Below are 14984 nucleotides of genomic sequence, written 5' to 3'. Positions count from 1 at the left end.
TAAATTATAAAAGTAGCCTTTATTTAGTATAAGAAATGTGAAAAATACAAAATAATACCAAAGAGAAAGAAAAGCACTCATTTCCCCACTATGACCACTACTCACATTTTGGAAATAACCCTTCAGTATTTTTCCCCCTGTGACTTTACATATATTTTTCATAATTGCAGTCTTTCTGCACATATTGTTATAATTTTCTGTTTCATAAAGTAACATATTATAAACATCTATATATATAAAAGCCCAGCGACCCTTACAGTGGAACAACTGGTCGCTATGACATGCACTGACCACCAGGGGGCAGACACTCAATGCAAGAGCTGCCCCAAACAGTAAGGAGCTGGCAGGCAGCAGTTAAGAGCGCGGAGTCCCAGGTTGCGAGAGGGATGTCCAACTGCCGGTTTAAACATCCCCCAAGGGGTCCCAGATTGCGAGAGGGCACAGACCAGGCTGGGGGACACCCCCTTCTCCCCCCTGTGCACGAATTTTGTGTATCGGGCCTCTAGTGTTTTATAAGATTAAATATTTTTGCAGCGTTACCATTAATATCTTCACAGTACTTCACAGTATTTTGTTTAACCAGGTATTTCACAGTATTTTATTACATCTAGGTTATTCCCTATCATGAAAAAATGATTTATTATAGCTAAACTTTGTACCCAGGTATCACTGTAAATTCATAGAAGTGGATGTCAGTGCCTCACACACAGTGTTGCTGGGAGTTATTAGGGATGAGAGCTCATATAACAGGCCAGTGTCTTGGAAAGCAGCTTCGGGGGTGAGGATGCCTCAGCTGTGAACGTGGCTGTTAGGGAGGGGGAAGGAGAGGGTTCATAGGAATCTCTCACCAGCTAGGTTTTCTTAAAGTTCAGCTGGGCATGATTTTCTATGATTACTTCCACCATGAATGTGAAGGCTGCAGTGACCAGCAGGAAGTGTGCCTGGTGATTGACAAATGTTATCACAGATGGGTGACAGATACCAAGAATTACCTGTATTCCCATACCTTTATTTAATCTTTTTGGAATTAAATTGAACTATGTGTAATGTTGAAATGGGTACATTCTTGACCTGAACATAGTGTGTGAGAGTTTATAAGAATGGTGTAGACTTCTGAGCATGTACTTGCTTAAATACATAGTTATATGTGTTTTGAGCATAGTTTACTTTATAACAGTTTAAAAGCTGTTAAGTATTGTAAAAAAAAAAAAAAAAAAAAAAAGGACTGAATGTATGTAAGAACTCTGAGAACTGACAGAGTGTTGATGAAATTAAGTTAGAGAGCAGTTCAGGTATACCGTGAAACTACGTGCTGCAGTGAGCATAGGATATGGGAGAGGAGAATGGCTGAGGTGAGTCAGATGCTTCTCCTGAGAAAGGAGAAGGCTGGCTGAGTGACAGCAGCGGAAGAACAGCCTAAAAAGAGGTGTTCTGCCTGGGAGGCCTCTGCTGCTCCCTCCGATCTCTCACCTCTCCTGTCTGCAAACACGCCTTTCATGGCCAAAACAGTAAGAGTTCTTATGCCTCTAATCTTTTCAGTAACCATTCGCAACAGGAGCAGTCTTTTGACTCTGATCATTGGACCCGTTGGGTGTTATCTGAGAAGAACAAGATTGTCATTTGGCTTGACAAAGAAATACATGAGTAAATGTATAAAACACCCCAGTGTTTTATTAAGATCTGCCAGAACCCCCTGTGTGACAGGCATAGCTAGGATTCCAGTTTTCTAGGATTATTAAACCTTTATATTTGTGTTTACACAAATGTTTCAACGAAAAACATGAATCAGCATCCATTGTCCTTCTATCACCGTAACCCAGAAACTTGAGTTTTGTGTGTGTTTTTAAAAAAGGAATTTTTGGGGCTGTTATCATATTAGAGTTCTAAACATAACTTATTCCTGCTTATAATTGATTATAATCATTCTTATTTAATGATTATTAATAAGTACTTTTTTGTAGGAATGAGTATTTTTCCTTACTTAGAGTACTTACTTCCTTAGAATATATCATCTCTATTGTTCATAATAAGCCTTCAAGGGGATAAGCACTCCTTATCAGGAAACAGGCTCACAAAAAGGTAGGTTACCTCTCACATCTGAGAAACCATGTAGCTATGTTGTGATTCCAGGTCAGTCTGACTCAAAAGCCATCTGCCTCTCACCTTGGGGAGAACTGAGTGAAAACAAACCCGATAATAGAACAGACACGTGTGTGAAACCTTGTGCGAAAAATACCCAAACTCTTTCCATCTTGGACAGCTAGACCCTCAAGACTGACGCCAGTATTTTCCTGATGCTTGAACAGCTTTTTGCCGGTATGCGGTGTTTTTTCAGTGTTAAATACACGGTTTCAGACTTCCTCCCTCCTCCTGCCCCTTTGATCTTCCAGGCCCTCAGTACCGCCTGGAGAAGCAGAGTGAGCCCAATGTCGCCGTGGACCTGGAGAGCACTTTGGAGAGCCAGAGCGTGTGGGAGTTCTGCCTGGTCCGCGAGAACAGTACGTTGGCCTCCTCGCTCCATGCTTGTTTTGTCCGTTGCGAACATGCTTAGGAGTCATGTGTTGGGGTCACTAGCCCGGTTTACCGAGGCCCGTGGTCGGCAAACCGTGGCTTGCGAGCCACATGTGGCTCTTTGGCCCCTTGAGTGTGGCTCTTCCACAAAATACCACGTGGGGGCGCGCACGTACAGTGCGATTGAAACTTCATGGCCCATGCGCAGAAGTCGGTATTTTGTGGAGGAGCCACACTCAAGGGGCCAAAGAGCCACATGTGGCTCCCGAGCGGTTTGCTGAGCCGCAGTTTGCCGACCACTGCCCTAGGCAGATTTCAAGTAACTGTTTTTCAAGGCAGACCTCAGCCTTCCTGCCAAAAGTGTATCCCAAAATGAAATGATTGACTTCATGCTTTTTTTTTTTTTTTTGGTAAAAAGTCTACATCCTGTTTAGCCCTCTGTGATTTATATATTTTTTATTAAACTGTATCTTCCTAAATTTGGATCAGTCCTGGAAAACAGCTTAGAAATAGGAGGCCTTTTCTGAGGCGAAGGCTGTTTTGTAAAGAAGCAACTGGCCCTGTCACTATCACTGTTTAGACAAACGTCAGGGTTAGAAAACCCTGACCATTTGCATACTTTTAGCAGGAGGCAGTGTAGTGGCTCCTGGTACTATCTTGTGAGCCTCTTTAAAACTGCAGGTAGTCTCCTTTCATCCTCCCTTCTGAGCTTCTGAGTTGTGAATCTTCGCCGTTCCTCTCCTCTGTGCTCCCACTGACTTCAGGAGCAAGTGACATGTGCAAATGGGGATTGTGTAGCCAGCTCTCCTTGGTTCCTGCTTCGGGGCCTTTACACAGGCCGTTTCTTCTGTGCGGAGCACTCTTACCCCACGCTGGCTGTTTGTCACATTTTCAAAGAGGCCATCTGTGGTCTTCCTTCCCCCCTCATTTGGGTCCCCCATTATACATAGAACATACTTTTCATTCATTGCATGTATGTTTTTGTTTATAATAATATATTTCCCTCAATTATCTTTCTCCCATAAGATTTTCCAGGTCTATGAGGGCATCCCTGATCCGTACCAAGTTGCCCTTCATTAATTTAACCGGTATTTACCCCTCACTATAGGCTATGTACTATAGAAGCTTAGTAAATATATAGGGTCAGGCAAAGTAGGTTTATGGTTGTGAGTACGTGAAACAGTTTATTCTTGTGTTATTTATAAATTATTGTATTATTTTCCATACGAATAACTGTAGACCTACTTTTGCCCCACCCTGTAGATTGAATGAGTGAGTCAATGGCAGTTTTTTCGTCATGACATTGACCCTGTACACAAGGCTGCTGCTCTTTAACCAGGGCCCTGACCGCCTCTCCTAGGGAGGCATGTGCACAACTCACCAGGGAGGTGAAGTGGGCTCAGTGTGTACCAACATTTCTGCTTTTGGAAATCTTTCTTGAGAAAATATTTTAAATGCAATAAAGATATATGTATAATGATAGGTGTTAGATGTTTATAATATTTCTATATATATAGTATCTATATAGTATCTATATAGTACCCCTATATGGGAAAATTATGCAGGGCATCACCTTTTGGTAAAGCAAAACTAATAATTAAAACTGATTAAAATATACAAATCATAGAAAATTATTAATGGCTGGTATCTGGGAGAAGATTGAACTAAAAGAGGCAAGATTAACACCTAGAACCAATTTTTCCTGATATCATTTCAATTTGAAGGCTGCAATATTTAAAGAAAATTTTGCAGCTTTTTAATTCATATATTGTAAAAGAAGAAAGGCCAAAAATCAATACGCTAAAGCATTTAGCTCAAGAAATTAGAAAACAAACAGGAAAAGAAAACTAGAGAGAATAAAAGGAAGGAAGCAGTAAAGATAAGAGCAGAAATTAATGAAATAGGAAATATAAGGACAGCAAAACCAAACATTGGTTCTTTGAAAAGACTAACAAACTTGCTAAACCTTTGAGGAAATGGATCAGAAACATGGAAGAGTAACAAATAACAGAGAAACACAAATAGTAACAGAAATAAAAAGAGGTACAGTACAGATCTGCAGTCACTAAATAGATAATACAAGATTATTTTGAAAAACTCCATACCAAAAATTGTGAAAATGTAGATGAAAAAGGAAAAAATCCTAGAAAAAACAACTTACCAAAATTGACACAAGAAGAAATAGAAACTTGAATAGTCTCATAACTATTTTTTTTAATATATTTTATTGATTTTTTACAGAGAGGAAGGGAGAGGGATAGAGAGTTAGAAACATCGATGAGAGAGAAACATCGATCAGCTGCCTCCTGCACACTCCCCACCGGGGATGTGGCCGCAACCAAGGTACATGCCCTTAACCGGAATCGAACCTGGGACCCCTCAGTCCGCAGGCCGACACTCTATCCACTGAGCCAAACCGGTTAGGGCCTCATAACTATTTTTAAAAATTGAGTTCATGATTAAAAACCTTGCCACAAAGAAAACTCAATCCAAGACAACTTTACTAGCTAGTTTTACCAAATACTTAAGGAAAAAACGATTCCAGTCTTACATCAGCTGTTCAAAAGAGTAGAAAAAGAGGTTACACTCTCCAATTCATTTTACGAGGCTGTCATAATCTTACCAAACCCTAATAAAGACCATACAAGACAAAATATTTTCAGACCAATCTTATATAAATGCAAATATTCTAAACAAAATATTAACAAACTGAATTCAGCATTATATTAAAATAATGTAACATTCCCAAGTTGGTTTTATTCTAGGAGTACAAGGTTTAGTTTAGCAATAAAAAATCCTAGTCGGTATAATTTGCCACAGGAACAGATTAAAAGGAGAACAGCCATCTCAGGAGATGTGGAATACTGTTCAATCATTATAAGTTGTGTTTACCAAGAGTTTTCATTATGAGAAAAATAACTTTGATGTAATATTAAGAGGGAAAATTGTCAAGGATACAAAATAACACAGCTAGACTAATCTCAACTATATAAAATCAAAACAAACAAACCAAAAACATGGAAGAAAAATTGGAAGGAAAATGCCAAAATATTAATAGTGGTTGTCTCTGGTTAGCAAGATTCTGGGTAATTCATTTTTCTTCCTCTTTATACTTGTACTTTCCAGAGATTCTAAAATAAGCATGCATGACTTTTTAAGAAGAAAAAGCAAGCAAATAATAAGGGCAAGTTCACATAGATACCGATTACATCATGAGAGTGCCTCTTAGTTTCATAATCCTTTGGACTGATCACACCCAAGGAAGAATTATAACAACACATTCCTTTGTATCTTGCTTATCTGATTTTCTTACTTGATATAAATGGGTAATCCCTCCCTTCCTGTCATTTTCTTTCAATTCTTTAAAGAATCTCTCTCTCTTCCTCTCTCTCTCTTTTTCCCACTCACCCAAAGATGTGTTTTTTTTTAAATTGGTTTTAGAGAGAGAGGAAGGGGGAGGGAAAAAGAGAGAGAGAAACATCAGTGTGGGAGAAAAACATCTATTAGTAGCCTCCCGTACATGCCGAGGTGGGAGATCAAACCCACAACCTTTTGGTCTATGGGACAGCGCTCTAAACAACTGAGCCACCCAACCAGGGCTAAAGAATCTCATCTTTTAAACATAGTAGGGGAACTAATTCGCATAATAGGAACTCTGTAGTGGATTCTGTTTCAGAATGTTGACTCCTTGTTATATGAATAAGATAAAATTTATTTATTAGTGTCTTGGCAAATATTTTGGATATGTAACACTTATTCATGTAAAAGAATTTTCCAGATAACAAAATGTGTCTGTGGTGAAAACTCAGCCTCTCTCCTCTCCTCTAATTCCCTTCCCAGAGACAAGTTGTTCCCAGTTTCTTTGATAACTTTCCAGGGATTATCTGTGTATATGCAAGTATATTCTGTATATGTACATGAATACACACACACACATATATACAGTTGGCCCTCTGGATCCACAGGTTTAGCCTCTGCAGATTTAATTGAAAATATTCTTGCCTGGCCAAAGTGGCTCAGTTGTTTGAGCATCATCCCATGAACCAAAAGATTACTGGTTCAGTTCCTGGTCAGGGCACATGCCTGGGTTAAAGGCTCCATCTCCAGTAGGGGTTGTGCAGGAAGCAGCCAATTGATGTTTCTCTCTCACTCCCTCTCCCTTCCTCTCTCTATAAAATCAATAAAAACATATTTTTAAAAAGAAAATATTTTGAAAAAAATGTTATGTTATTGCTGACATTTACTATGTAATTAGGTCTACAGTGGTTGTACCTGTACTGAAACAAACTTTTTCTAGTCATTATTCCCTAAACAATATAGTATAAATATTTACATAGCATTTATATTGTATTAGGTATTATAAGTAATCTGGAGATGATTTAAAGTTTATGGCAAGGATGTGCAAAGGTTATATGCAAATGCTACACCATTTTATGTAAGGGACTTTAGCATCCAAAATTTTGGATTCCACTGGGAGTCCTGAAGCCAATCCCACACAGATACCAAAAGACAACAAGAACGTATACACACACATTTGTATTCCTCTCTTTAAAAAAAACAAATGACAGCTGACTGTCATCATTGTTCTCCATTTTTATTTTATCATTTTGACAAATATTGTAGAGTTTATTCCACATTAATCTGCATATTATTTCACCTCTTTCTTTTTTTAGCTGTTGCATAGTATTCCACAGTATACTGTGACTCCAAATTAGTTTTTCTTTGTTTGTTTCTTTGTTTTTAAGATGAGGCCAACTTTCTTATATGAGGAAAGAGAAGCTGTGAGAATTGATGGATAAAGCTTTGACATCTGGGCTCTTGTTCTTACTGCACTTTTAAACATGAGCTTAGTTTTAAGTAACTTGTGTGACATCTGTGAGCTTTGGCATTGCCATCTTAAAGGACTGGCAAGAAATTCCAGTTCTTACACTCTGAGTTAAGATTATTGTGGTAGTGAAAGAAGACTTTACCATCATTTACAAAGGGCACGAGGCAGTGAATGGTTTGGAATCAATAGAATATTATAACTAGTTTTTGTAAAATGGAAGTAAATTATAAAAGCAGTTTATTCTTTCTATAGAAAACGTTTTTTAAATTTAAATAGAAATTTCAATCAAGAACCAAGTATTGTTCTCTAGTAGCTACCTATGAAAAAGTTGGATTGAGGTTTTTAAAAATTTCAAAAATAGAATTTTTTAAATCTTTCGTTGGTATATTCGATTAGGACAGGTTTGCTATCCTTAAAGCTAATTTGAAGTGGACTAACTTATGAGCATCTATTATGCAGTGTTTAAGAAAATTATATCAAAACAGGCACTTCGCATGCTGCCCCTGACACTTACTAGGCTGTGTGAACTTGGACAGTTTAACTTCTCTATCTGCCCTCATAAGGTTGGTAGGAGGATTCAATGAGTTTTAATAATCATAAAGCTCTTAGAATGGTTCCTGGCACATAGTAAACACTCAATAAATGTTTTGAAAAAGCAGCATTCAAAAAAAGGAAGGGAGGGAGGGAGGGAGGGAGGGAGGGAGGGAGGGAGGGAGGAAGGAAGGAAGGAAGGAAGGAAGGAAGGAAGGAAGGAAGGAAGGAAGGAAGGAAGGAAGGGCATATCTGTGGCTGACAGAGGCCACAGTTGTGGAGGTCTAGAATCAGAACTATCGGCCCTGAAGGAGGTGTGTAATGCGGAGAGGGAGAGAGGGTGGTGAACGGGGCAAGTCTGTGAATCTGGATCACAGGACCAGAGAACTTGGAGCAGGGTGCTTTCCAGCCGGTGTGTTTTAGGGTTCTAGAAGAGATGTGTACTTTATAAGTAAAACCGTTTGATTGGGGAGACTGCCATAGGGTGGATGTATATAGCCTTTGAATTTTTCTTCTGAGAGGGAATGGGGCTTCACTTTTTATGTCAATGACATCAAAAGATGTTTTTTTTCATTATTTATTCAGGCCTTCTATTGTAAGGAATTGTGCTAGACATTCTTAAAAAGGGCTCTCTTGTAATTTTCACAACCATCCTATAAGATGTTATTCTAACTACAGAGAAAGGTTGTGTCTTGCCCCAAGTTAGCTCGCTGGTAAATGATAGAACCAGAATTCTAAGTCAGCTCTCTGATTTCAAAGCCCATCCTGAGATTGTTGACAAAACAACCTACATTTTCAACCTTAAGGATGGTGATGACAATTGTCTTTATACTCTATGAGAGAAGAAGCTTGCAAATGAAGCTGATATGACAAGAGTTTCTGCCTAGGGACTGAGAGTTAACATTTGTACTTGGATCTTGGCCTAAATAAGAAAATGACAAGCCAGAGTCCTGTGCTTTCCAGTTGGATTCTTGTCTGATAATCTACTACATCCTTCAGCCAACTGTCTGCTGCAAGCTGGAATCAGACCAGCAGGAAGCATGAGTACATTATGGAAAAGATGTAATGTAGGAAGACTGCCATTCTTGTCCAAGCATCTGTGTAAATCCTGGCACCAAACTGAGCCTCAATTTCCTTTTCTGCCAGATGTTGCCAGTGACCTTTTCTCTTACCCACTAATCATATGTGGGTAACCCTTCAGGTCCTTAAAAGAAAGATGCATCATGAACCAACTTGTCCTTTCCACAGCTTTAAGAGAGACACTTGGGACTAAAATAGGCCTGAAATTCCACTGGCTTTATGGAATACCAACAAAATGTCGGACGCAGTGTCTTTCCTGCCTTATCACTCAGTAGCCTGTCCTTATTGTCGTTCAGCATTGTGCTTAAAAGCCCAGCCTTTAGAGTCAGGCAGACCCTGGGTGAACCACTGCAGCCTCTGACATGGGGCAAATCACGTCCTCTCTGAGCCTCAGTTTCCAGTGGTAAAGGAGGTTGAATCATTTTCACAGGTTTTTTTGAGATTTAAATAAGATACAAATGGTCTCCTTATAACAACCTTTTAGGCCAGGGTGGTCATCATCTGTAATTTATAGAAGAAACTGATACTTAGAGGGACGATTTGCTCATCACGTGAATAATCATTGGGGACCTGGAAAACCATGTCTTCTGTCCATTAGTAAGGAGCAAGGGGTCCCAGCCCCACACCAGGCACCCATGCCAGGGTTCCAGAGCTGTGAAGAGAAGTCCCTGTAACTATGGGTTGTAAAAACCAGCAGGGATTGTGGCTGAGGGACACGGAGGCTGCTAGACACCCAGGCACACAAATGTGCTCGGACTCCATACCTCTGAGCTCCAACACCGGGTGGCTCTGGGAGACCCAGATATATACAGGGAGGAATTGTATTATCTGGCATTGGGAAGGAACTCAGGGGCAGCTTTCTCCCAGACGGGTGCTCGCAGGGGTCAGTGTTCCTGTGCTGGGACCTCCCCTGTCACAGGGCTGACTGGCAGCCATACCTGTTTGCTCTACCCTGGGGATTCCATGAGACCCCTCCCCATCCAATTTGCAGCCCCACCCAAGCTGTTTGCAGCAACTTTTCCATATGAATGGCCTGTCCTGCCTCAGGCTTCAGACTTTGCTAAAATCTCTCAGACAAGCTGCAGCTGACGATAGCACGCCCAAAACCTATCAATAAAAGGCCCAAGACCTAGCACTACCACCAGCCTTTCTTGCTTTACAACTGGGCCTCACCTCCTGCAAAGCAGCTATCCTACTGAAGTTGCAGCTGGTCCTCACAGCCAGTTGGCCTGGAAGTCAACTTCTCTCAGAGACACCAATAGCAATCAATGCTTAACTACAAGACTGTGCACACAGTCCACACAGGAGTGTGCCTAGAGTGCCCAGCTCAGGTGCCTGGGGAGGCTGAGCCACCAGGCCCTACAGGACATCTACTATACAAGGCCTCTCTACCAATTCCAGGAGACATAGTAACTCTACCTAATACATAGAAACAAACACAGGGAAGCAGGCAAAATGTGGAGACAAAGAAACATGTCACAAATGAAAGAAATGGAAGCGAGCAAACTACTGGATATAGAGTTCAAAACCATGGTTATAAGGTTACTCAGTGATCTGCATGAGACTTTCAAGGATCTTAGTGAGAATGTCAAAAACATGAAAAAGGTCCAGTCAGAAATTACTCGTACACTGACTGAAATAAAGAACAGTTTACAGGGATTCGACAGTAGAGTAGAGGATTCCGAGAATCAAGTCGATGTGGAATATGAGGAAGCAGAAAACACCCAATCAGAAGAGCAAAAAGAAAAAAGAATCCAAAAATATGAAGATGGTGTAAGGAGCCTCTGGGACAACTTCAATACAGCATTTGCATTCTGGGGGTACCAGAAGGAGATGAGAGAGGGAGCAAGATATTGAAAACCTATTTAAAGAAATAATGACAGAAAACTTCCCCTACCTGCTGAAAAAAAATAGACTTACAAGTCCAGGAATCACAGAGAGTCCCAAACAAGAGGAACCCAAAGAGGACCACACCAAGATACATTATAATTAAAATGCCCCAGGTTAAAGACAAAGAGAGAATCTTAAAAGCAGCAAGAGAAAAGCAGTTAGCTACAAGGTAGTGCCCATACGACTGTCAGCTGATGTCTCAACAGAAACTTTGTAGGCCAGAAGGGAGTGACAAGAAATACTCAGAGTGATGAATAGTAAGGTCCTACAACCAAGATTACTCTACTCAGCAAAGCTCTCATTTAGAATTGAAGGTCAGATAAAGAGCTTCACAAACAAGAAAAAACTAAAGGAGTTCATCACCACCAAACCAGTATCATATGAAATGTTGAAGGGTATTATTGAATAAAAAGAAGAGATAAAAATATGAACAATAAAATGGCAACAAATACATATCTAACAACAGTGAAATTTAAAAATCAAAATAAATGAACAAGAAATCTAATGAACAAAATAAACTGGTGAATAAAACAGAATCAGAGGCATGGAAACATGGAACAGATTGATGAATCTGAGAGGGAATTGGGGGAGGCGGAGTGGGAAGAGACTAACCAAAGATCTTACCAATGGACATAGACAGTAGGGTGGTGAAGGCCTGGGGTGGGGCGGGAACTGGGTTGAGGGGGGCAATGGGGGGTAAAAGGGGGGACATCTGTAATACTCTCAACAATAAAGATTTTAAAAATAAATTGTGAAGTAAAAAAAAAAAGAAAAGAAAAACACATAGGTGAGTGCAATGCACTATGCAAGTATTGGCCATTCCTAGTGTCGGTCTGTGTGCCTGAGACACAAGGCCAGCACCCATGCCCGGAAACACCACAGCTAGTCTGCGCATGTTTGTGCTGGCCTTTTCCCTCGTTATTCCTGTTTCCCCTCTAGCCTCTTAGACTTACCACAGGCCCCTTGGGCAGTGGCCAGCACCGGCGATAGGTGATACCCAGGCAAAAACCAGTGGTGACCTGCTATTAGAAGCAAAGTGTGCCCTGTCCACACCTACTTCTTCAGTAATGAGTGTCTGGATTGTGCTATGTGGGCTGAAAAATTCCACATGAATTGCATTTTTCACTCTCTCCCTTTCTTGAAAGCCCCCCCCCCCTTTTCATTTTATCATTAGGTAGTAATTAGTATTCAAGGGAAATTGGTCTTAATATATTAAAATTGGTTAAGTGCATTTAGACCTGTACCACAGCCAATGTCTTATTGGAAAATGTAATTGGGGACTCTGTGTATGTAATTAATTGAATTACAATTAAGAACTTTCATTAAGCGATACACTGGTACATTAGAGCAGTAAGGAAACATGTTTGACGAGCCACAAACCCCGAATGGGCTCTAAGTGAGGGCACAGGGATTTGTATCCCGCTGGTCGGCTCCTGGCCCCAGACCCTGCCTGCAGCCCCTGGCTAATGGTTTGGTGGTGCATCGGGGACATTTCTGCAGTGACTCCCCTGATCGAGGTGGGGTTCTTCCAGCATGAGTGCCCTCATCCTTGACTCGAGTCAGGGGAGTGATGCCTCAGTGTTGAGCAGATGTAACAGTTCTTAGATATTTTGTTGTTGTAAACGAATATTGTATTTTGACTTGTAAATTATCAAAAGTGCCCAGGCTCCTTAGAGGACCCCATTGCTTCCTGCATATTGAACAGTAGCAAAAGCATATCAGAGGAAGAGGAAGTGATGGGAATTCTGTCATCAACCTAAATTCCAAGCAAACCTGCAATGAATCAGTGGTTCAGACCCCGAATGGTCATCCATCATCCTAGGGTGGTCGGCTTTACTCTGGGCACACATTTGTTCATCGATGGCATCCTCCTCTGGGCCGGCCACTGTGCTGCGGCGGAGAGGAGCCCCCACATCATGAAGCCCGCAGTTGTGAAAAGTGCTCTGAAGGGTATAAAAGAGCGTTTAGCAGGCGCTGGAGCTGGTGAGAGTAGGAGGAGAAAACCTCCTTGAGGAAGAATAAAAAGGAGTTAGATAATGAGTAAGGGAAGAATGGTCCAGGACAAGAAACTGCTCGGAATGAATGAATGAAGCAGAGTGAAATGAGCAAGGGAGGGAGTGCTAAGAAAAGAGACTGAGGCCCCCTGAAGGCCCCCCTCCATGATCTGCTCTTTTTAGAAATTCCGCAAACCTGAAACCATTTCTTTCTGATCAGCTCATAAAACAGGATTGCTCTGATTTATTGAGGGGCTGAAATCTCCCTGTGGAAAGGCTCTAACTCCAAGTGTTTAATCAATTAGGCACTGGCAGCAGGGCTCTCCACCCTGGTCACAGCCTGGCAGATTCAGTGAAGGGCGTATCCCACTGTGTGGTCCCGACGGCTTTGAGGAGATTGCTGCAGAGGGGCACGCATGCGTGTGCGTGCTTGTGTTAAAGTATATCACCTATTGATTATTTTTTAGAGACCAGCAAAGATGACTAGTAGCCAAAGGGAAGTGTTTAATAGAAGAGAAGTTTGGGGCTTATGAGGCTTTGGGGACTTAAAAGGCCTTTGGAAGGAAAAAAAAAGTGATGGATGTAGAAGCTAAGGGAGAGTTTTCCTCCATGACTCGTGCATCCTGCTTTGAGTCTTACAAGAGAGAGTATTAGCTTCTATCCCTGATTCTTTGTTCTGGCGAGGCCAGCCATGATTGTTTTCTCCTTAGATACTTTTGTGACCCATGGATTTGTACATTTCCAGCCCGTCTGAGGAACATGTGTACCCAAAGGGTGGTGTGGTTAAGGGCACGTTTTTGGAATTAGACCGACGTAGATAAAGTTCCTACTCCCAGCTTATACTAGTTACACGGCTATACTAGCAGGATGACATTCTCTAAACTAACAGGGGCTTTATTTTCCTCACCTATAAAAAGAGATAATATTCAACTTAAAAGGGCTTGAAAAAATTAAATGAGCTACTATACTTAAAGGGCTAAGCATTGTGTCTGGCACATAGTAAACACTCAGTAAAAGTTAACTGCTCTGATAGTTGTTGACATGGGATCCCAGTCTGGTAAGGCGTCTGAATGGAAAGCTAGAAATAGTGTGTTAGGTTTGACGTAAACACGGGGATGGCATACAAACTCAGGTAGTGTTATGCTTAACCTGTGTTGCAGCAAACTTCATTCATGCCCCCAGCAGCATTTATTAAACATCTACTATGTGCTCTGTAGGATAGAATATTCCTGCCCTCAAAGGAACTCATTGTCCAGAGGAGGAGTACAGATGCTTATCATGTAAGAGGCTTACAATACGAGCCTTCAGGGCTGCAGGGTTTCAGGAGAGAGGTCAGGGAAGATTCTAGACTCTACCTTGAAGTATATAGACATTAAAGAATGGAAAGGACATTCTGGCCAGATGGTATAACCCAAGCGAAGTCCAGTTTGGCTGAAGTAGAGATTTTTCTGTGTGAGGAGTAGCAATAAGGCTTCATGACAGATGGGACGGAAGAGGTGTTAGTCTTCATCTGGCCAGTGACTTGCCCAGCAGCATTTACTCTGCACCAGCCCTGAGCTGGACATGCCTCTTCCTTTGAAGAGCTTCTCACCTGCACCCCCCACCACTCTTTGCTCCAGCCAATGCAAGCTCTTGCTGTTCCCACTATATATGCTCATGTTGGGGTCCAGCCCCAGCAGGTCCAGGTGTTCCCAAAGGTGTGGACGGAGTCGGCGAAGAAGGAATGACACGGAGACAGCGTTCAGTTGATCAGCAGCCTAGCCACGTTCTCCAGCCAGGTTCTAGCCAGGTTCTCCAGCCAGGTTCTGTCTTTATTCTCCTGTTACATCTGTATTTATACCAGTTGATTTTAATCCTATCCATTCTATTCCAAAGGTTAGGGCGTTTGTTATCTCCATTCCAAGATCTCTACTTTATTGTTCTGTTAAGCTACAAGGAAGTAACTGAAGGAGATTATCCTAAGTAAAGATTATGTAGCTTAAGCGTGATTGTTCCTAGTTGAAGTGATTAATTACCCGCCTGGCACTTAGTTAAGGGGTTTTACAGATTTATTCCCTTCCTTAGTCTGTTAATCCCCAACTCCAGGGGGAAAATCCCCACCTGGGGAAACAGCCTTTCTTGGAGAGGTGACCTTGGTTAAAACACATAGC

The 14984-nt window shown here is 41.3% G+C and overlaps 1 protein-coding gene across 14 annotated transcripts in view; it reads left to right on the top strand.

Annotated features, from left to right (window-relative positions):
- The window catches only part of MAPKAP1 (MAPK associated protein 1), a 198286-nt gene that overhangs the window by 135085 nt on the left and 48217 nt on the right, over positions 1-14984 (top strand). For 12 of the 14 annotated variants that reach the window (XM_059658040.1, XM_059658039.1, XM_059658034.1 and 9 more), the window contains one exon: positions 2391-2498. The exons of the other annotated variants lie outside the window; for them this stretch is intronic. In XM_059658040.1, the coding sequence (XP_059514023.1) occupies positions 2391-2498 (108 nt within the window). The remainder of the gene's footprint in view (positions 1-2390; positions 2499-14984) is intronic. 14 annotated transcript variants of the gene reach the window in all.

Source organism: Myotis daubentonii, chromosome 11 (genome assembly GCF_963259705.1).
Source record: "Myotis daubentonii chromosome 11, mMyoDau2.1, whole genome shotgun sequence".
NCBI classification, from domain to species: Eukaryota; Metazoa; Chordata; class Mammalia; order Chiroptera; family Vespertilionidae; genus Myotis; species Myotis daubentonii.
The sequence above is the reverse complement of the archived record's forward strand: the minus strand, read 5'-3'. Positions and strand labels throughout refer to the sequence as shown.